Source organism: Capsicum annuum, chromosome 5 (genome assembly GCF_002878395.1).
Source record: "Capsicum annuum cultivar UCD-10X-F1 chromosome 5, UCD10Xv1.1, whole genome shotgun sequence".
Classification (NCBI taxonomy): domain Eukaryota; kingdom Viridiplantae; phylum Streptophyta; class Magnoliopsida; order Solanales; family Solanaceae; genus Capsicum; species Capsicum annuum.
In genome coordinates, this window is record NC_061115.1 from 59,235,041 (window position 1) to 59,256,244 (window position 21,204).

At 34.3% G+C, this 21,204-nt stretch overlaps 1 protein-coding gene and 1 long non-coding RNA gene across 5 annotated transcripts; one reads left to right on the forward strand and one right to left on the reverse strand.

Annotated features, from left to right (window-relative positions):
• The first annotated feature begins 1,512 nt into the window (after positions 1-1,512).
• On the forward strand, positions 1,513-13,588 carry LOC107870709. Of its 3 annotated transcripts, XR_001674289.2 has the most exons (3): positions 1,513-1,782; positions 1,862-1,935; positions 13,092-13,588. It is a non-coding gene; the product is annotated as an uncharacterized LOC107870709 (long non-coding RNA). The 3 variants fall into 3 exon arrangements; XR_007055759.1 differs by having other exon boundaries at positions 1,513-1,935; positions 12,702-13,588; XR_007055758.1 differs by having other exon boundaries at positions 1,513-1,935.
• A 1,141-nt stretch (positions 13,589-14,729) lies between these two features.
• On the reverse strand, positions 14,730-17,422 carry LOC107872448. Of its 2 annotated transcripts, XR_007055757.1 has the most exons (7): positions 16,912-17,422; positions 16,586-16,835; positions 16,288-16,501; positions 16,109-16,201; positions 15,920-16,007; positions 15,459-15,808; positions 14,730-15,011 (listed from the first exon to the last, which is right to left on the reverse strand). XR_007055757.1 is itself a non-coding variant. In XM_047413037.1 (2 exons), the coding sequence occupies exons 1-2, from the start codon at positions 17,228-17,230 to the stop codon at positions 16,756-16,758; spliced, it is 399 nt and encodes a 132-aa protein (XP_047268993.1). In that variant the 5' UTR covers positions 17,231-17,415; the 3' UTR covers positions 16,509-16,755. The 2 variants fall into 2 exon arrangements, 1 of the variants encoding a protein (XP_047268993.1); XM_047413037.1 differs by lacking the exons at positions 14,730-15,011; positions 15,459-15,808; positions 15,920-16,007; positions 16,109-16,201; positions 16,288-16,501 and having other exon boundaries at positions 16,509-16,835; positions 16,912-17,415.
• Between the last annotated feature and the right edge of the window lie 3,782 nt (positions 17,423-21,204).

The window sequence follows — 21,204 nt, forward strand, 5'->3', positions numbered from 1 at the left end:
AAATAAAAAAGCGAAAAAAAAGAGATAATACCCAATTACCCCCTGAACTATACCCAAAAAGGCTATGACACACCTTAACTTAAAGAGGGTCCTATTACCCCTGAACTATTTAAAAGTATAATTTTGACACTCTTAGTGCCTACGTAACACATACATGGCACAACACATTAAAGTATCTACGTAGGCACTCGTGTGTGTTACGTATGTGCCACATAAGCACTGTCAAAATTACACTTTTAATTAGTTGATGGGTAATATGATCCCCTTTAAGTTGAGGTGTGTCATAACCTTTTTGAATTTAGGGGTAATTAGGTATTTTCTCAAAGGAAAAAAAAGAAGAGAAGTGGAAGAGAGAAAATAAAGTGGAAAGAAAAAAATGGAAAAGAAAAAGAAAAAGAAATTAAAATTAAAAAAAAGATTAAAAAATGAAAAAACTAACAAGAAAAATAGTTAGAGATATAAGAGAATGATGTTTTGAACATCATGGAAATAATAATCTTCATATTTGAGTTTGATTTGAAAAAAAATTTACTAATATAAATAAGAGTAATTTATGAGAATTTAATTAGATGAGATCATTATTCCTTATTTTACCCAACTAATTTGAGTAAAATAAAGGTAGTAAATCTTATTGTATGTGTATTTGTATAACAACAATTTACTTAAATACAAAATAAAATTTGTTATTTTTCATAATTATGAAACTGTTGCTATAAAAGTTGCAATTAAGGCTCTATAGTTATTATTTCTGAAAATTTCCCTTTCTTTCTTAAGTGAAAAGGCCTAGAGGGGCTTTTTATTAGTAAAAGAACTATTAATATATCAAAACCCAATTTGGTAAAGCCCAAATCTAATTTGGCAATCAATAAAAAACAAAACAAAATTGAAAAGGAAATAAGGAAATAAGCTAAGAATTTTCTAGAACATGTCGACATAGGGATGGCAATGGGGTGGTGCGGGTGGGGTGCGGTGCGGATTTTAAACTATGCGGTTTGGTGTGAGTTTTAAGTTATGTAGTGCGGTGCGGGTTAAAGTAATTTTTTTAAATGGTGCGGTGCGGTGCGGGTTGCGGGTATATGCGGGTTTAAAATAACAAAAAAGTTAAAAATTAATATTGTTCTCATGAATATACCTAAAATTATATGTGTTCTTTACTTAAATTTTATGATACTTAAAATTACATTCATAACACTACAAATAAATAATTTTATAGTAGCTTTTTTAACATCTCTATTCATTTGAATAAAAATATGATATTTGATCATTACTTATACACATTATACTTTTTGATAATTTTTTAGTGAAAAGTGCTATAATAGAAATTAGTTATTATTTTCTAGTTGTAAATTTGAAAATATTATGATTTTCAATAGAGTTACAAATTTTTCAAAAAAAAAAGGAAAAAAATAAAAATATGGGGCGGTGCGGTGCAGTTTAGTTAGTGGGGTGAGTTTATGCGGGTTTAAATATCATGCGGTGCAGTGCGCTGCAATTTTAAAACTTGCGAATTTAGTAAAAACCCGCACCGCACCATTGCCATCCCTATGTCGACATTTTTCATTTTCTTCATAGATACAAGCAATTTACGGCTGCTTTGATGACCAGTCAGGTGTACAAAAGAACTACCTGAATTAAGGAAACCAAGTCAGAGGCAGTCAAAAGCTGAGTCATGGCTGATTTTATTTCGGGCATTTACAACCATCTCACAATGCTATGTGATCAAACCATTGGAAGAGTTCTTCAACTCTTCTTATATTGGAGCTGGTTGGTTAATCTCAAGTAGTAAGAAGTATTCGTACCTCGACCCTTCGATTACCTATAATTTGTGGAAACTAAATAGACTAAACCATTTCTTTGCCAGATTAAGCTCAATAGGGCGCTGATATCACTGACTAAAGGTACGAAATTCAGCTGATTTGAGTAACCACAGTAAAGGTAAGGTGTTAAAATTATTCCAGATCTTGAAATGAACCATGTTGCATGTCTTTGTCCTGAAGTTAACCACTAAAGTATCTTGTCGAACCTTAACAAGAATCAATTCTTCTGGTAATTTTCATGTGGTCTGTTGTTTTTCACTAATCCAGATCTACTATATGTTGGTTGAACTGTGTTATCTTAAATCTATTCTGTAGCTTGCCTTGATTGCATTCATGTATGAAAATTTTTGTTTTGACATTTGACAATCTTTAATGTGGGTATTTGTTGCTTGTTCAACTCAAAGATTGCTTTCCTTCTGTTGTAATATCTTGCAAAGATGTATATTCTTTATTTTGGTAAGCTGCAAAAACGAAAAATTCGTTATCAAAAAAGTCTTCCATCTTGTTCCCTTCCCTGAGTTTATGCACCACCTCCACTTGGAATTGACTCATCAACCCTTTAATTCTCTGAATATCATTTGCAATTTTCCAAGGAACTTCCCAGATTCCATCAAGGATCGTCTTTAATATAAGTGAATCAGTTTTTATGACTACATGCGGTAAAATTCTACTGACACAGTATTCCAAACCCCTTTTGAAAGCTCACACTTCTACCTCCAGGCTATTTACAATCCACACTCGAAAGAACTAACATAAATGAAATCACCTGCAGTATCTCTTATACAAAAAGCACCTCCATTAGGGACAAGATTACCTGTACAAGCTCCATGTAAATTACACTTGACAAAACCATTAATAGGGGGCTTCCATCTCACCACAGTGTCCTGAATATGAGGTTTATAAGCTTCAAGCATCATAACTATAATAGGCGAACTACTAGGTGAATTTCTCAGCCAGGCATACCTTATATTAGCAAAAAAATAGACATTCCTATTCACCTCAAGTTTCATGCCATGAATTGACATCTTACCTCTATGCTTAATAGTATTTCTCCTCTTCCATACTTGCCATAATATAAAAGAAGGGATAGAAATAAATAATGGTCTGAGCTTAGAACAACCCTTGGTAATCCACCATTTGTAGATGGATAAATAGACCTTGAATTCCAGCAGCTGCTACAAAACCAATCCACAATTTATTAGCTGCTAAACATTGCGCAAACAAATGTTCATATGGTTCATGCACTAGTATTTCACAACATAGGCAATCAATAACTTCTTCCATCTCTGTATCAACCAGAAAGTCCCCAATAGGAAATCTTTTCTTCCATCATCTCTAAAAGAAAAAGGATATTTTAAAAGGTATTCCTTTTTTCCATACAAATCTGAGATCTCTATGAACAACACCAGATTGTCTTATAATGTCCTAAGCACTATCAACAGTCAATTTTCTAGAATTTTGAGGCATCCACCGTGACTTATCTCAATCTTCAGACCTTTCTGTTGTTCTAAGCTTATTCACAACATGATCACACAAATTTTTAGGGAAAATTTCCTTAGTAGATTCACTTTCCATCCATTATGATCCATCAGTTAATGTACATCTTCTAGCTCTCCATTATCAATGTAATCTATGGGTAAGTAGTAATGTAGAGCTCCTTTTTGGGTCCAATTATCAAATAGATACTAGCATGGCGATATTTAGGTTCCCACCAAATCTCTTTATCAAAATAATATCTAGCTAGTAATATGTATTTCTATGTTTGAGAACCCCCTCTCCATTCAATAACTTGAGGTCTATGCCTCTTACAGTACTTGATAAAATTAGTCCACATAGTCTTTTGTGTTCTAAAATTCCACCACATTATTGTAAATAAGGATTTAAATACATCAAACAGAGATCGAAACCTAAGACCACCTTCCTCTTTTGGTAAGTAGGTATCAACCCATAAAACCTAGTGTTTATCCCTACCTACTATTGGGTTCGAAATCGAGAGGTCGTCATGCGGAAGCTTTTAGTTTGCAAACCATATGACGGTAAATCAGACGACACATGAAAAATTAAACTAAAAATATATTATTGGATATGGTTTGGCCAAACGGCTTACATATTAAAAATAAAATTGAAAATCCTAAAACTTATTGAGAGAAATCTCCCCCTAAACAAAGACTCTTTAAAGACTATATTGTGGATGCTATTGTGTTATGGTATGAGAAGGGGCTCTTCTATTTATAGAGTTCCAAAATCTTTCCTCCAAGAAAAAGGTTAGCCAAATATGGAAAAGGAATTGTATTTTTTCTTTCAGAAAAAGTATAAGTAATTATGGTAACTTTTATTTTCCTCCTAAGAAAAATTAAAACTTAAATATAGTAAGAAAATCAGGGCAAAAACCCTAACAAATCTCCCCTTTTTGGCTTGATTTTCTTCAAAATACTCTTGATCCTCCTTCTTCTTATGCATGATCTTCGTTCTGTATATATATTCTTCATATATCACTGCTGTTTGGCAGGTTTAAAAATGGAGTTTTGGGGGTTAAAAAATATATTAGCCCTTTTCGGGTTAAAAATATTGGAGCCCTTTTATAGGGTTCAAAGTGAGCTTTATTTTCAAATATGTGACAACAGGATTGTTGAAAATATGATTGATAAGTATCTCCACATGTAGCTTTTGGACATATATCTTCATTATCATCAAATTTGTTGCAACTTTGATTAATGTTTTAACCATTGTCTCTGATACCACTTGTTGGGTTCGAAATTGAGAGGGCGTCATGCGGAAGCTTTTAGTTTGCAAATCATAAGACGATAAATCAGACGACACATGAAAAATTAAACTAAAAATATATTATTGGATATGGTTTGGCCAAATGGCCTACATATTAAAAAAATTGAAAATCCTAAAACTTATTGGGAGAAATCTCCCCCTAAACAAAGACTCTTTAAAGACTACATTGTGAATGCTATTGTGTTATGGTATGAGAAGGGGCTCTTCTATTTATAGAGTTTCAAAACTTTTCTTCCAAGAAAGAGGTTAGCCAAATATGGAAAAGGAATTATATTTTTTCTTTCAGAAAAAGTAAAAGCAATTATGGTAACTTTTATTTTCCTTTTAAGAAAAAGTAAAACTTAAATATAGTAAGAAAATCAGGACAAAAACCCTAACACCTACCTTTTTTGAATTTCATAAAAATTTAGCAAATAATTTATAAAGATCATGAATCGCATACTTTGGAGGCATAAGAGCAGATAACTGATAAATTGGAATGCCCTATAAAACATTATTAATCAACACAACTTTTCCTCCGAAAAATAATAATTTACCTTTCCATAGCCGAAGTTTATTTTGAACTTTCCTCAATAATTTTGTGAGGTGAATATTCCTCTTCCTACCATGTCCAATTGGGCACCCTATATAGGTTAAAGGAAATTTGCCCTTAGAAAAGCCAGTACATTTTGTCACAATCCGAACCGGGGTCCTGGCCGTGACGAGTATTCCCAAACCCGAAGATCTGGAACGCCCTCTGTCTATCTTGTAATCATGCACATAATTCATATGATCAAAGTAATATGGATTAGACACAATAATACGAAAACATGGTCAACAATTTAAAATAGTTAAGGGCCTGAAAACATGCCCAATAATATTTAATAAACATCTGCAATAATCTGCGAATCTCTACTGACATACTATCTGAATAACTGGGACAAGGCCCCCAGCAAACCAAAAAACATACTGAAATAAATACTTAAATGACTAGGCCTTCCAAAGCAAAGAAGGCTCACCAATTGAACTCTGAGACAACCCTATCTGTAGACTCTACTGAGGATCTGGACCCCTAGACTGTGCCTCAGTACCTGGGAGGAAGGGGGGGTCAGCACAATTGTACTGGCACGCGAAGCAATCCAAAATAGAGTAATTGAACATATATATATATATATAATACGTGAGAGCAAATTTTCATCAAACATTATGCATAAAATAGTTTCAGAAAACACATGGGCATCTTCTGAAAACATGTAACATATCTGTAAATCTTAAACTCTGATCTGTGTATTACTTCTGAGTTAGGTGGTATCCCCTACAAGTCTGATATTCCACGGGCGATATGAAATCCGCCATTGACTCGGCGGGGAAGCCTCCAACCTGAGTATGCCGCAAGGGTTGGAGTTCCTGAATTTGATATGCCATACGACACTTAAATCAGCGTATAATAATATACCTGGGTCGGCAAACCACAATGTTAGGAAATGAGTTGCTTGAACTCAAGCCCTCTTCAAGGAACCACCTAACATCTCTGTATGCCCATTTTTAACCTTTTCTGTACATGCAATATTCTGATTGTCTAAAATTATGATAGTCTGAAATGTTTATTAGTCTGAGTCTGATATGACATTGGTCTGAATTGGTATCGTCATACCAAGACTTGCAAGTCATGATTTCTGAGCCATAATACATTAAGCTAAATCTTTCATTTAAAGCATAATTTACATCACCAAAACATGCAACTGATATAGAAGATTTCGCATTTCGAAACTCAAGTCAAAATCATGCAAAAACTTCATTAACATATGGTGGTCTAGTGCCTTTAGCAAATCTATGCACTCTTTCATTACATGCATTATGAATATTAAACATTCATGCTAGATTCCCTCCTTAATAATTTAAAACCACCTTTAAATCATAACAAGAGTTCAATCATTTCATATAGTGTTTTTCAAGGATGCATTGTAAAACAATTCATATGCTATGAGAAATCTGAAAAATTCATAATAAGAGGGAATTCACCAAAAATCATGCTCTCAACAAGAATTCATTCTTTAATACATGATTTCATACATTCATATTCTCAAATCACTTTAGGGAAGTTCAAAATACCAAAACAATGATGTTAAAACATTTAATACATGAATATATACATAGATTCAAAAACCCCATTCTAAAACATGATTTTTCTATGCCCATGAGAATTTAGGAAAACCCTGCGTACCTCTATTTCGAAAAATAATGGGTGGTTCTTGAAGCCTGTGGATTGGGGATTCCAAATCTCTAATCAATTTTGAAAACCTACGGTTGAATCTTGATTTATTTGGGTTTTTAGTTTGAAACCCTTGGGAGCGTTCTTGAGAATTTTTAGATGAATGTGGATGTATTTTGGAGAATTGGGGACTGAATTTTGTGTTTATGCTGAATAAGGATGGGAAGAGGACTATTTTGCCCCAAAAATGGAGTGTTTAAGTCACTTGAAACCATTACATAGGCGCCGCATATGATATCGCCTATATTTGCATAGGCGCCACATATGCTATCGCCTATATTTACATAGGCACCGCATATGCTATCGCCTATATTTACATAGGCACCGCATATGATATCTCGCATATGCTTTCCAGTGGCCATGTGCGATTGGTTAGGCGATGCATTCTACTTTGAAAAGCTATAACTTCTTGCTTGAGTGCCGGATTTTAGCAATATTGGTATCGTTGGAAAGATAACTCGAAAGCCTATCATTTTACACATATTAGACTCTCTAATTCAACATATACAAAGATTCATGGTCGATAGAAGTTGACACAAATTATAATATCCACTTAAACTTAATCGATCGAAGTAGTTTTTCAACTCGTCCTTGAGTCAAAGGACCTCTATGGTCTAAATTCAAGCTTGAATGGATTCATATACTATGCAAATAATTAACATTCCATATTGGTATAGGATTTATAGCTTCGAGATTATCAACGAATCAGAATCATGGTCTATATTGTAGCCCAAAATGCGGGGCGTTACAACATTCTTCCACCAATTGAAAAAAAGTGTGTGCAATGTTGTTGTGTAGAAAAAATGCATTTCTCCTCGTTAATCTTCTTCCCAGATGGATTTTCATACTTCACAAAAATCTACATGATTAACTTCAAAGAGAATTTGTCAGCAGAAGCAAAGATGATAGTATCATCTACATAAGTAATTTGATTAATTTGTTCACTCCATTTAGGAAGGCGAAAAACCCTGAAACCACTATAAGTAAACAAACTGTTAAGTGCTTTGTTCAATACTTCAGCAACAATAATAAACAAAAGTAGGGAAAGAGGATCCCTATGCTTCACCTCTCTTGAGGAGTGAAAAGATCAATGTGGTTGTCATTTATAAGAACAGAGTACCAATTTTTGGCCACCGGTCTCCAAACCATATTAGTAAAACAATTAGAGAAACCCATCTTCTCTAACACTTTGATTAAAAATCTCTACTTAACTCTATCATAAACTTTGTCTATGTCAAACTTAATTACCACATTTGTATTCTTTCTCCTTTTCCTAATATTAGTAATGATTTCTTGGGATGGCAGCACATTTTTAGTGAGCTTCTTCCCTTAACAAAACCAGACTAATTTTGGGAAATAAGCTTAGGTAGAACTCCTTCAATCCTGTCATGAATGATGCTAGAAATGATCTTATTGATAAAGTTACTCAAACTTACAGGTCTTAAGTTAGAGAAAGTCAGAACCTTCTCTTTCTTTGGCAGTAAGACCAGAATGGTATGAGTAATAGATTTAGGTAGTGTCCTTCTATCAAAGAAGGCCTAAACTACCTTCACAATATTATCTCCAACAACATCCCAGAAAAATTGGAAAAAGTATCCAATGAAGTGAATCCATTTAGACCACAGTCACTGTCCCCATTCAACTCAAATGCCATGCTTTTAACTTCTTCAAAATTTGGGTTCTTTTTTAAACTCTCATTCTCTTCCTCTATGATCAATTTAGGAACACTAGCATTTGTGATGTTGGTAAAAGTTAATTGCTTCCTCAACCACTTGAGAAATACCTTAAATTTTATTGATCTCTAATCTTTTCCTTCTACTATCAACCAAATTGTGAAAAAAATTGGTATTCCTATCCCCCTCAGAGAACTACTGCATGCTAGCTTTTTGTCTCCAATATTCTTCTCATAATATAAATATTGCCTCAACTTAGCCCGTGCCCTTTGCAAGAAAATTCTGTTATATTACTAGCGTTTTCTTCAAATAGTTCCCCCTTAACTCTTACAATGTATTCCTTGATTTTCAACTTCTTGAAAATATCTCCAAGCATAACTCTGCTCTATTTGGTTAGTGCCATCTTGGTCTTCTTAATTTTTTGCTTCAACATAATAAATAGATCATCACAAACTGGTGAATCTGATGGAATCCAATTCTTCATTACCACATCTTTGAATCCATATTTTTTAGTCCAAAATTTCAAAAACGTAAAAATTTTGTAAAATTCCTGATTCTGATCACCACACACTAACAATAAAGGAGCATGATCTGACCCTGTTCTGTCTGAGTGCTCTATCTCAACACAACCCATACCTCCCAGGAACTCTTGGTTGATAACTATTTTGTCTAATCTCTTGAAAATACATTGTTCATCAGCCCTACCATTCCACTAAGTGAATGGACTCCATTTAAACATAATATCAGCTATGTCACAGGAATTTATACAAAAGGCAAAATCCTTATATTCATTAGGATATACAGAGAGTCCTCCAATCTCCTTCTCTTTATTTATGATAACATTAAAGTCCCCTCCAACCATCCATGAAACTCTAATATTGTGATACATAGAGTAAATATCATCCCACAGAGCTAGTCTCTCAATCTTATCACATTTAGCATAGACAACTATAGCTACCATCTGAGAGCCATCTTAAAAATCAACTAAGATATGAGCTGCTATTTAGAGTTTGCTAGAATGTTCACCTTTATGTGATTTTGAACAAAAATCCAAAATTTCCCATTCACACTATAATTTGCATAATTTATGCCTAATATTCTTTTGTATTTCTGTATGTGCCTAGACTCTTAGAATTGTTCCATCAAAGCAATAAAAATAAAGTTTTGATGCCTATGGATCATTAGAACTCTATGAAATACAGGCTATGATTTGACAAATCTAATGTTCTAAAAAGTGCTTTTAACTTTATTGATTAAATAGTTAGCCCCTCTCCTTGCACTAGTTCTTGTAGGATTGTCAGACTTAAACCTACTCTTTTTACCTTTTGTAATGGCATGTGGTGATAATCCAATATCTTTCTAAAACACTCTGGAATAGGACCATTGCAAATTTTCCTTTGGTTTTGGACTCACTGGGTTTGGTTAAGAAAGCATGGATTAGGTTTCGGTTGTATTCAAATGATTATTGAAAGGCCTTGGTGGCCATGGTTTGATTTTAAATAGTTTTGATTTAAATTGAAAATCTTGTAGTCAATTTGGTCTAATGGTGTTTGCATGTCTATGTTGGTCTTTAGGTAGTATTGGGATGAATAAGGTTTGGGTATGGGTGAGCCAAACGTCCCTGGTGTACGTCTTTGGTGATACCCATTAGAGCGGAAAATTATGTTTGTTGGTGCAATAGGATGGAGGTTTATGGTTAATCTAGCATTCTCTTTTAGTGGTGGACTTAAGGAAAGGTCGGGTCGCATATTCTAGTGATACTTTTCCATTTCGGTTGAGAGAGTACTCTACTGGTTTTGCGTGCATTCTTATAGTACTTATGCCTAAGGTTTGTGTTTGGTATTTACCCTGTTCCCTAAATATGAGTTTTGACTTACATTACATTACTCATGGTATATGTGGTTGTGTTTCTTTTGGTTTCTAGCCTTAAGGAATCCTTTTTGGTATGATTGTGTCAGGATGGTTCTTCTTTATGGTTTAGGTGGTTATTATGAAGTACTTCGTGCCTATGGTGCCGTTTCTTATTTCGTAGGTCTTTGTCTTGCCTTGTGTGGCATGGGTAATTCTTATAACTCGGTTCCTTAAATGATTTTTCTTATGTTAGGATGGCAGTGGCATTGGAGAGCATAGTGATGTTGTGAAATAGGGAATGTAAAAGTCCCTAAGTGGGGGAGAGTCTAGGGTGACTGCTAGAGTTAAGGCTTTGGAAAGTAAGGTAAGGTTGTTGTTATAGGAAATGGTTATGAAAGGCATTGTTAATTCCAACTAAAGGCATATGTATTGTGTTTTAAACATTGATTTATGGATCATGAATGGTGGTTTTCAAAATATATGTTGAGGGTCTTGATGCATACGGTTTTGGTATTAGTTTAAACTATGTATTTACATGTTCTTGGTAATGGTTTGCATATGTGGTTATTGGTTGGTTATGGTTTAACAAATAGATTTTGAGTAACCCTAATTATGGTGGTTTATTCATTGGTTTTGGTCTTGGTATAGGTATGCCCTCAACATGTTTGATAAAATGCCTCAAAGAATGTTTTCACTCTATGATTGAACTTTCATTGGAAATCTTACATGGTTTGGTTTTGTAATGGAACCTTAAATGGATTTGGATGGTTTTGCATGGTTTAAATGGTTTAAATGATATAAATGCTTTAAATGTTTGGCATGGTCTAAAATAGTTTGGAAATAGTTTTAAATGGTGTACATGGTTTGGAATAATTAAATAGTAAAGCCTTGGTGGCTATGAAAATGGTTATGCTGGGGGTACAAAGAATCCCCCAAGTGTTTTAATATGGTAAATGGAAGGGCACTTGGACATCCCCTTAAGCCTACATATAGTTGTATGGTCGGTATGACGATACCACCACTAAATGGCCTTGGTTAATAAATGGTAAATGGGTTGGTTGGTTTATTGAATGGTTTTAATTGGGAAATAATGGCAGGATGTGTAGCAAAGATGTGGAAGGTAGGGTCCCGGGGGGGACCAAAATTGGTAACTCATATTTACTAATGTGAGGTTTGGTCTTGGTGACTGTGTGCATGATGTCACACTCTATTTTGTGGGATTTACTAGTCATCCCAGGTTTTCTTCCCTAGTCATATGGTTACATGTAGGGGGGCTCTTTAACTAGGGGAAGCTGAACCCATATAGCTCGTGGGTGGTTTAGGACAGCAAAGCTACACAAGCCAGGTAAAGGTAATGCATGAATCACTTGGTTCCCTTTCCCAGCATGGTTATATATATATGTATGGTTGTATGCATTATGTATGGTTTTACTTGGATTTGTAAATGACATTATCTTATCCTTATCCTGAGTGCATGCTAGTGTTCACCCACTAACCCATCTTCGGACGGCTGTTTACCCATGCTATTCAGGAACCAACCATTCTACTTTTCCTGCTTAGTGATCGGATTCAGGGACAGTCAATATTGGATTGAAGTGGTGAGCTTCCATATTTTGGAAGAAATTTATTTTATGTCATGGTTTACTTTACATATTTCTCGTCTTTCATAGACTTTGGTTTTGACTATGGTTGGGGGCATGTCCCGACTACGTACTCTTTGGTCAGTCTAGAGGCTTTGTATGGACAACTGTGGACTTGGGTATGGTATGAATTTTTTTGTTATATGTACATACATACATTGGTTAATTATTATGTATTGGTTTATGGTTTCCGCATTGGTTTGGTAGGTTATTGGGTGGTTGAAATTGGTTGGGTTGGTCTCGGATATAGACTTATCCTAAAGTTACCACATGGTTTGATACGCTATCTTGTTATATGTTCGAACTTCAGCCGACTCAAGGTATGCGTTTGGTGGTTGGGTTGGGTTACGGGGGCGGTTCTCTATCCTGGTTGGGCTTGGGATTGGCTTTACGACAAAGCCCTGATTCGGGTTGTGTCACTTTCATTACCTGATTGAGATTTTCCTGATTATCACTTTCTTTTTTACCCTCTATTTATGTTTCTGTTGTATCTTCTCTTTCTCTATATCTTTAGTTATTTGGTGAGAAACCAAATCATTCAATGCACTATTAGGGGAATTCCTCTTTGTTGTCATTGCCATATTAATGTCCTTGCTAATCATCAAACTAGTTTTAGATCCATGAGCAAGTAACAATGTTTTTCCTACACTAGGTGAATTGAAAACTTTTGATTTATTTGTTGTAGACTCATCTGTACCCTTGTATTCTAATTCATCAATTTGGAGTGCTTCATGATAATTTTCTTGTGCAAGAGCTATTTGGATTTTATGAGACTGCATGTTAATGGGTATTTTCTTTTCCTTATTCCCTCTTTTTTCTCTATACTCTTCATTTTTTATTGCCATCACATCTACCTGCATCGTTAAGACTGCTATATTGCTACTGCTGATCTCCAATTGCTTGGTACTATTATACGAAACATCTTTCTTATTCGATTCTGCATTTCTTTATTTTATGGCTATTATTTTAGCATGTTCCTTCTTTGTTGCTTTGTTGGTATCTACAACTTGCATAGCTCTATTTAATGAAATTGTATCACATTTTCTACTTTCTTTACTCCTATTATTACTGCCAGTTTCAGACAGACAACACTATTGACAGTGGAACAAGCAAATCTATACTGTATCCCTAACAGGAAAGGAGAGTATCGATCACAAAAGAGAAAGAGTAGAAAAGAGAAAAGGAAAAATATCCCTAACAAGAAAGAAGAGTACCAATCACAAAAAGGAAGAGTAAGGGGAAAAACGAAAGTTCCCTCGCTTTGGAAAGAGTAGAAAGTTAAATCAATATCAGTTACATACCACCGATGATCCAGGAAGGAAAACTGGTTGCGAATCAATATCAGTTACAAATTACTTCTTTTAAATTTGAATACAAGTGAAAATATTAGTCGAGAAAGATTTTGTATCAGTTGGATTGCATTGATCATATTTCTGTAATAGTCCACCCCCAAAAGGTTGACATTTTCCCAATGCGTCAAATGTTTACCCTCACAATGAACTAGGATGCGGTCTTTCTCAACCGGAGTTCTCTTTTAACCGTTACTATTAATTCAAAGGCTTGTTTAGCTAACTCAAAACACTAGCGCTTTACTTGTTATCCACATGTCAAGTAAAGATGGAAGGAAGGAGTAAATTTACCCCCATTAACATAAGAGCTCTGTCCTCGCGTCTTCTGTTTGTGGCACATGCGTATTCATCTCGTCACCATCAACATTATAAGGGCTGCATTCATCTCAAGCCATCAGAATTGGAATGGCAACCTGGATATGTATTTGTGATTCTCCCCTCATAGTGAAATTAAATGATTAATAGAGATTAAACATTCCATACCAGACCTCTGTAATTCTTAAATTTAGATCAGGAGATACAACAGTTCGGCCAGTATACTCAACACACTTTCCTAAGAGATTTCCACGAAACTGTCCCTGGTTTCCTTTAAGATGCTGAGCGAAACCACTCAATGGTTTAGGAGTTTGCATATGTGATGGCACTCCATGAACAACACTGTTTATATATTGTGTAGCTTGCATTTGCATATCAATTCATGTACTTTATATCAATGTTGTAACGTTGTGTTAGCTAAAAAACAAGTCTGAAGTAGCATACATACAAAAAATATCTCATCCACATGCATCAGAGAATTGACAATAATCCATGCACGGGATATAAATTTCAAATAGCTCTGAGGTTTGGGAAACCTGCCTATTACAAACCTTGTGTGCAGCCTAAATAGACGTTTGCTGACATATGTCTCTTACCAAAAATATTGAACTTGACTTGTTCCTATGTTAATTTACATGATCTGAATATGACCAGAATTCTCATTGACTTTTCGAGTATAGAACAGATAGGAACTAATAATGACAGTAGTTCTACAAGTACAATGAAGTTACAAGTAAAATGTACTGCTGTAGCACATATTCATCTGTATAATTTTGATCAACATTTCACAAGGAACATGGATAGTAGGTTTCATGCAAGGACAGTTATAGTCATCGTAGGAACCAACTTAGATGGTGGCTAAGAGGAAACTTTATGATATCTCAGAGCACTGAGAATAAGTAAATGGTAGAAATCAAGATTTGCGGTAACTGCTTAGGTTTAGTTCCATATGAACGCATTTCTGACAAATTTAATTACTGAACATCAAAATAATGTAAGTACCAAACATTAAACTAATGTAGGTGTTGAACATCAAACTAAAGAGGTACTAAACATCAAACTAATGTTAGTACTAAACATTAAATTAAAGTAGGTACTAAACATCAAACTAATGAAAGTACTGAAACATCAAACTAAAGTAGGGACTGAACATCAAACTAAACTACGGTAAACACATCTAGACAAATATTACAAATTCAAAGCCATATGAAGAATTTATGTTGTCTACGAATAAAACACTAAGCATTTAATTGAAGGTTTGCGTTGTTATCAGGTGATGAGCCCCTTACATCCACCAGTGAAATAGGTTCATTCTCTTCCGCTTCTGCAGGCTGACATAGTTAAAAAAATTGAAAAAAAATACAAATCTCCAAAGTAATGTTTCTACAAAGCTCCTATCTCGAGCCTCTAAAATGCACACAATTTAACAAGGTTGATTGGTGAGTACAAAAAATACCAAACCAGAAAACTATCTTGTGTCAGAGCATAGAATAAAAGACATTCACATGTTTGAACTACCTATTCCATAGCTAGTCAAAAGAAACAAAGAAAGAATTTGAGACATCTAGAGGGCAAATAACTATACCCTCCTTTGTATAATTAAGAACTAAGTCCATACTCTGAATATAATCGATCATAAACTCAAGCATGAACTTTAATTTTTAACAAAGTTACTCAGGCAGAGGCTGTTTCATTTGATATCACAAAGAAGTATAATATTATTAATCTGTTCAGAATATGTTCTAGCGAAAGAAGTACAAAGTATATTTACTTCTTACCTATGGTTAAGGAGAAAAAAACTAGCAAACTCTTCAGGAATCCCTCCTTTCTTTGATATCATGTGATTCTTCAACGCAGTCAGGGTAACTTCTAATTGGGAATCCAAACGCGCAACCTTTTTATGCAAATAGGTAGAAGTTGTTGATGATTCACCATAGCTAGAGGAAGACATGCTCAACTCGCTACATCGTCGTTTGATATTTACGAATGTGTTTGATGGAGCTGCTCTCATATCCATACATCTTACTCTTCCAGAGTGCTCTGCCCCTAACATCTTGCCAATAATATCTCCTGGGGAAACTTCTGACTCATTGATGTTACACTGAGTCATATGCGATTCAATTTGTTCCTACAAGCATATAATATCAAATAGCAAGAAAAAAATAATGAGACTTGAGATGAAGAAAATTATATAGTAACAATGAAATTAATTAAAAAGATGCACTGATGTCATACTTACCGCTATGGTTCGAGCCTCATCATTCACAAATGATCCATTATTTCTCTTATGAGTTTCAATAAACATTTGTCCACGACTAGGAGCTTTTCTAGTTTCCAGAAATTAAGAAAGAGTGTATTACAGTTTACAAATATTATCCTAAAATAATTTAAATAAATAAAAAGAAAAATTATTAAGTTAATGTTGTACTAGTTCATATCGTCTTCTTGAGTTAGCTTTTGAACCACCAGTGTGTGGCTTGTTTTGCTTCCACTGAATTTCTTTATTTCTTCTACAAAGCTCCTGTCGATAAAACAAATACAACTTAGAATTTTCATATCTATTTAATTGTGATAATACCAAATTTACTAACATAATTTGAAGCTTACTATTGTTGATGGTTTCAGGCGGTAAGCAACAAAACTAGACCATTGATCTTTAGTTATACCAGATGGTACATTACCAATAATCTCATTTTTGCTTTTGGATGGGCCAAAATATTCATTCCATAACCTTTGCCTATGTGTAGCCCACTTCTTTGAGATACTAGCATTACAAATATCTGTATGCAATGGACTCATTTGTCCGAAAAAGAAAACGACACTTCAAATAAAAAGGAAGTTAGTTTTGTCATGTCTTCTACAATCTTGGTGAAATCAGTAAATATATATGTAAGAACACTTGTACCTTCAGTATTGTTCCAAAGCAGTCTTCCTTGTACTTCCTAGGCATGCCTGATGGCCATGACCACTTCTCAAAACTAATAGAAAATAAATTACAATTAATTGCAAATGATCCACAATAGCCGGTGAGTAATCCTTGCACATCACCATATGCTGCATCATAGTCATCAAAATTCACAATGATACGCTCTCCAACAGGTAGGTAATTAACCTCATTGATCTTGACATTAATTTGCTTGATAACTTTTTTGAGTCTTTTAACAAGAAAAAATCAGTCACTTAATCAAAAAGAAAAAAAATAAGATACTCATGAGTTAAAGTCAAAATTACATAAGACATATATATCTTCTGTATCTACTCTCCAATATTTTGGAGATAAACGTCGATGCACCAATGTTGCACTTAAATTAGAAGGTAGAATTGAAGCTTGTTCTTGCGGCGAAAAAATTGAAGCTTGTTCTTGTTGTGGGAGAATTGAAACTTGTTCTTGTTGGGGGAGAGTATGAGCTACTTGTTGTTGTTGGACTTCATGAACTTGTGAGTGATTTGTTGAAGCATCTGGGAGGGCTCTTGGCGCTGGGGTAGTTGATGATGAAGCATATTCTTTAGCAGACTTTAGTGGATTCTTAAAACATTTAATCTTCGACATCGATAACAAGTCAATACCAAATAATTGGCAAAAGGGATGCCTTTAGTACCACCCGAACAGAGAAAGAATTGAAATACTACACCATAAATTTGTGTCCAAGAATCATGTAGATGAACACAAAAGGTTTACATAGAAGAATCTGACTACAAAAATAAATAAAAAAATTGACCTAGTGCTAAGATATGAATTCCATCTCTACAAAAGAAATCATGAGGAAATTTATAGCTTGCAAGGGAAAGTTTTTCACCAAGAAAAGGAGAGAATAGGGGAAGGTGGGAAGATGCAAGGAAGGTGGGAAGATGGAGAGAAACGTGGAAATCTGGCGCAAAAAATAATTCAGAAAAGTAAGGAAACTTACGTTTTTCTCTCTTTATTTTTATTATAATTTTTTTTAAATTTAATTGAAGCATATTTACAGAATTAAAATAATTTGTTTGGTATGACATACTAAAGAAAATAATCTCATTGTCTTACTTTGTCATTGTTTGTTATCTACGCTTAGCATGCCATCTTTTTTGAGTAATCGTGTAATTTATTTGCTAAGTGAAAACTTATTTAATTTATGTCTCTGCCATCACCCAACCCATCTTTATCTTCGTTGCCATCCCCTCCAACATTTCTACGTTGGAGACTACAAGGACGATGAGAAAAATAATTGTTGTATTAAGGAGAGAAAGAGAGAAAAAGAAGAAGAGGTGAGGAGGGAAAGTATGATAACGTTTGTTTTGGAGTAAGAAATTGGGTTTAATAAATTTTGGGACTTTTATGCACATTTATATATTTTTATTTTCTCCAATTTCAAAGAGAGGAAAAGAAGAAGAGGTGAGGAGGGAAAGTATGATAACATTTGTTTTGGAGTAAGAAATTGGGTTTTGATAAATTTTGGGACTTTTATGCACATTTATATATTTTTATTTTCTCCAATTTCATTTTGATTTTGTGAAAATGTCCACCACCATCAAAACAAGTCAAAAATAATGACAACTTGAAAAATAGAAAATTTATGAAACCATTACAAATTCATCTAATATTATATTAGATTAGATAAATGCAACAAAATTATTATTATCAAATTATTTAATTGAACAAAGTATTTTTAAAAGTTATTTTATTTCTTGGTTGGAGCTTGCTTTTGAGTAGGAAACTATTAAAATGTCCTGAGGCTCACGCGTAGAGTTTAGCTCAGTGAGGCGTATACCCTAAACGTCCGCTTGTGTACCCGAAATATGTGTAATGCTTAACATTATCTTAGATGCAAATCACAATAGAGAAAAAACTTAGGTGATTGTTTTTCAATTAGTTGAGGTGCGATTCGATTCATTTTGTGTAAACGATTTAACTTATCGATTATCCATTCTTATATGTCTTAAGCCGTTAACGAACCAATAAAATACCGTTTGATTCATTTGGCTTAATGATTATCCATCAATTAGCTATCGAGTTATTGGTCAGTAAATTTATTTTTGGAGTAGCTTTTATATACTTTAGTAGTGACTTCTTATCCAATGATCCGAACCCATCGAATGTTATTTTCACTGCCACCAGAGATTATAGTTGATAGTCAATGGAGATGATAGAGTTGGAGGTAAGAAGCGAATAGGGATGGATGTTTTGGGCTAAAGGTATTTAGAGTGAAGTTTATATGTATATTTTGATAATGAACATATATGTATATTATGATTAGTTGGTTGCAAAAGTGTCTGGAATGTCCGTACTTGATATATATAGTTCAATACGCTTAGACGAGAGTTATTACTAATGGCTCACTCATTAGCTGCGTACACGAGATGTCAGTCAAACGAGCCACCTTTGAGTTTAGTATGCGACATTAATATCTATACATGGGCAGAGAGTCATTACTGGGAGTAATGTATTAACATAAAACGTTATGCAAAGTAATAAATTTTTGTTTAACACCATCAACGGTCAACCTTTTTCCTGATGATTATTTTTCGTAATAGAATAATATATAACTAATAATACATCATCGTGAAATATATTTATTCTAATTTTAAAAAAATTTAAAAGCTCGAATAATTCTTATAAATTGATACTACAGAATTAATAATTATATAGGGTGAAACGGTCATATGTTATGCAATTTTAATGGATCATATAAAATGTGTATTTTATGAATGTTTGAAACCGCCGCAATACAAATTCTATAAGTCATTATTAAGTGCAAGCCTTTTATGGTGGTTCTTTTGAAATCGCCAAAATAGTAGTAATAGCCTACGGATTTGTGACAGCATTCAAAATCACCATTTTATCCTCATTATGGTGGTTATAAATTTGCGTTATAGCCAAAATAAATCGTCGGGATCATTCTAATCTTTTGTAGTACAAAAACCTACATAAGAAAATCGCCACAACAAGAACAATTTTGGAGAGGTTGAAACACACGCCACAAATCGAAAGTATAGTGGAGGTCTTTTACAACCTCCAAAGTTAAACCGCAACAAAAATAATTATTTTGCAGGGGTTGACGTAAGCGCTACAAATTAAATGTGTAGTGGGTGTTTCTTATAACTTCCATAAATAAATTGCCATAATTTACCCGTTTTCTTGTAGTGTTGGATGGGTTTCCCTACCCTAACAACTAGTGAAAAAGGGATTCTTTCACAAAAAATGTAGGTAAAAGATCCGGGAAAGAAATCCATATCATCACTTGTGTTGTCTCCGCCTTTGGGTCAAATTTGGCATCATAAATAAAAGGTCTCATCTGATATGCCATTCTATATTTTGCTGTAATATAATACACATTCTTTGACATCATATTAATGAAATCTTCCCTAAGGTCAAAATGCATTAATATGTGTCTGTTACGTAGTAAACTAATATTGCACCCTCTTGCTATTTTGCATTGCTTTGGAATTTGATGTCTTAGGTCTTCAATCTCCGACCAACTGTATGAAAATTTTACTATGATAGTATATTAAAGTTCTTCAATGACATTTATTTTATTGACTTCTTCCTCCGTCCAAGGAACTCTTGGCACGCCATTATTGTAATCAACAGGTTTAATGTCAATGGATTCAGTTGGGTTCTTTTTTCCATAAAGCACGTTGGTATTAGGTTTAAGGAAGTCTACATATTTAATCTTGGGGAAACACCTCTTACATTATCAACACTACTGTTCTGAATGTTACCCACTGCATCTACGCTAGGTAAATTGTTAGAGGCGACTGGCACACCAGAGTTTTTGGGAGATCGAGGCTGGTATAGTTCAAAAAAAATCCTTAGGAGATGGAAGTGCTGTAAAAGATTTCCCCTAGCTAGCCTCTGACGGTTCACCAGAGGCCGAACTGGCTATTCTGATGATGACACTTAGGGTTTAGGGTTTGTACAAGATAGAGAGTAGAGAGGACGTATCATCCGCTGAAATCTTTCCTAACCTATACAAACCCAATGATAAAATCCCTAATAGTTTAGCTATCGACCCCGTGGAGCTATTAGGTCTGGGCCACTTTTTGTCCTATACCAATGTAAGTTTCGAATTTGGTCTTTTTTCTTAATAAAGGGTCCCTTTGTGGGTTGCCTTTGATTTAAAAAAAGACCTTGCGGAGCCCAGCGAGCATGGTCATGATATTAAAGATAATAAAGGTGAAAATCAGAAAGGTAAAGTAAATTTTTTTGATTTGATAGAGCATGATAATTCACATCAGAAGGATGTTGAGGCTATGGAATCAATTCCTTTTCGGAGGCCTACAATCATCAATGGTGTACATCGAGTAACACAGATAAAGGATGAAGATGCAGGATGAATAAATTGGAAAACCTGGAGTATGCAGTCATTGGTAAATTTTCCTGTGGGTCGATTGATCTGGAAGATTTAAGAGTTCAAATACCAAAACAATGCAATGTTAAGGGTGATTGCAAAATTGGTTTACTACGAAATAGACACATATGGATGGGATTTAGCAACATGAATGACTTTGTAAACATTATGGATAAAAATGTGTATTATATCATTG

Bases quoted from the DNA above. Each gene is read 5' to 3' on its own strand.
- LOC107872448 (XM_047413037.1), bottom strand. From the start codon at position 17,230: ATGTCGAAGATTAAATGTTTTAAGAATCCACTAAAGTCTGCTAAAGAA. The intron at 16,836-16,911 runs GTAATTTTGACT...TCTTGTTAAAAG, and splicing joins AGAAGATATATATGTCTTAT to ACTCAAAAAAGTTATCAAGC.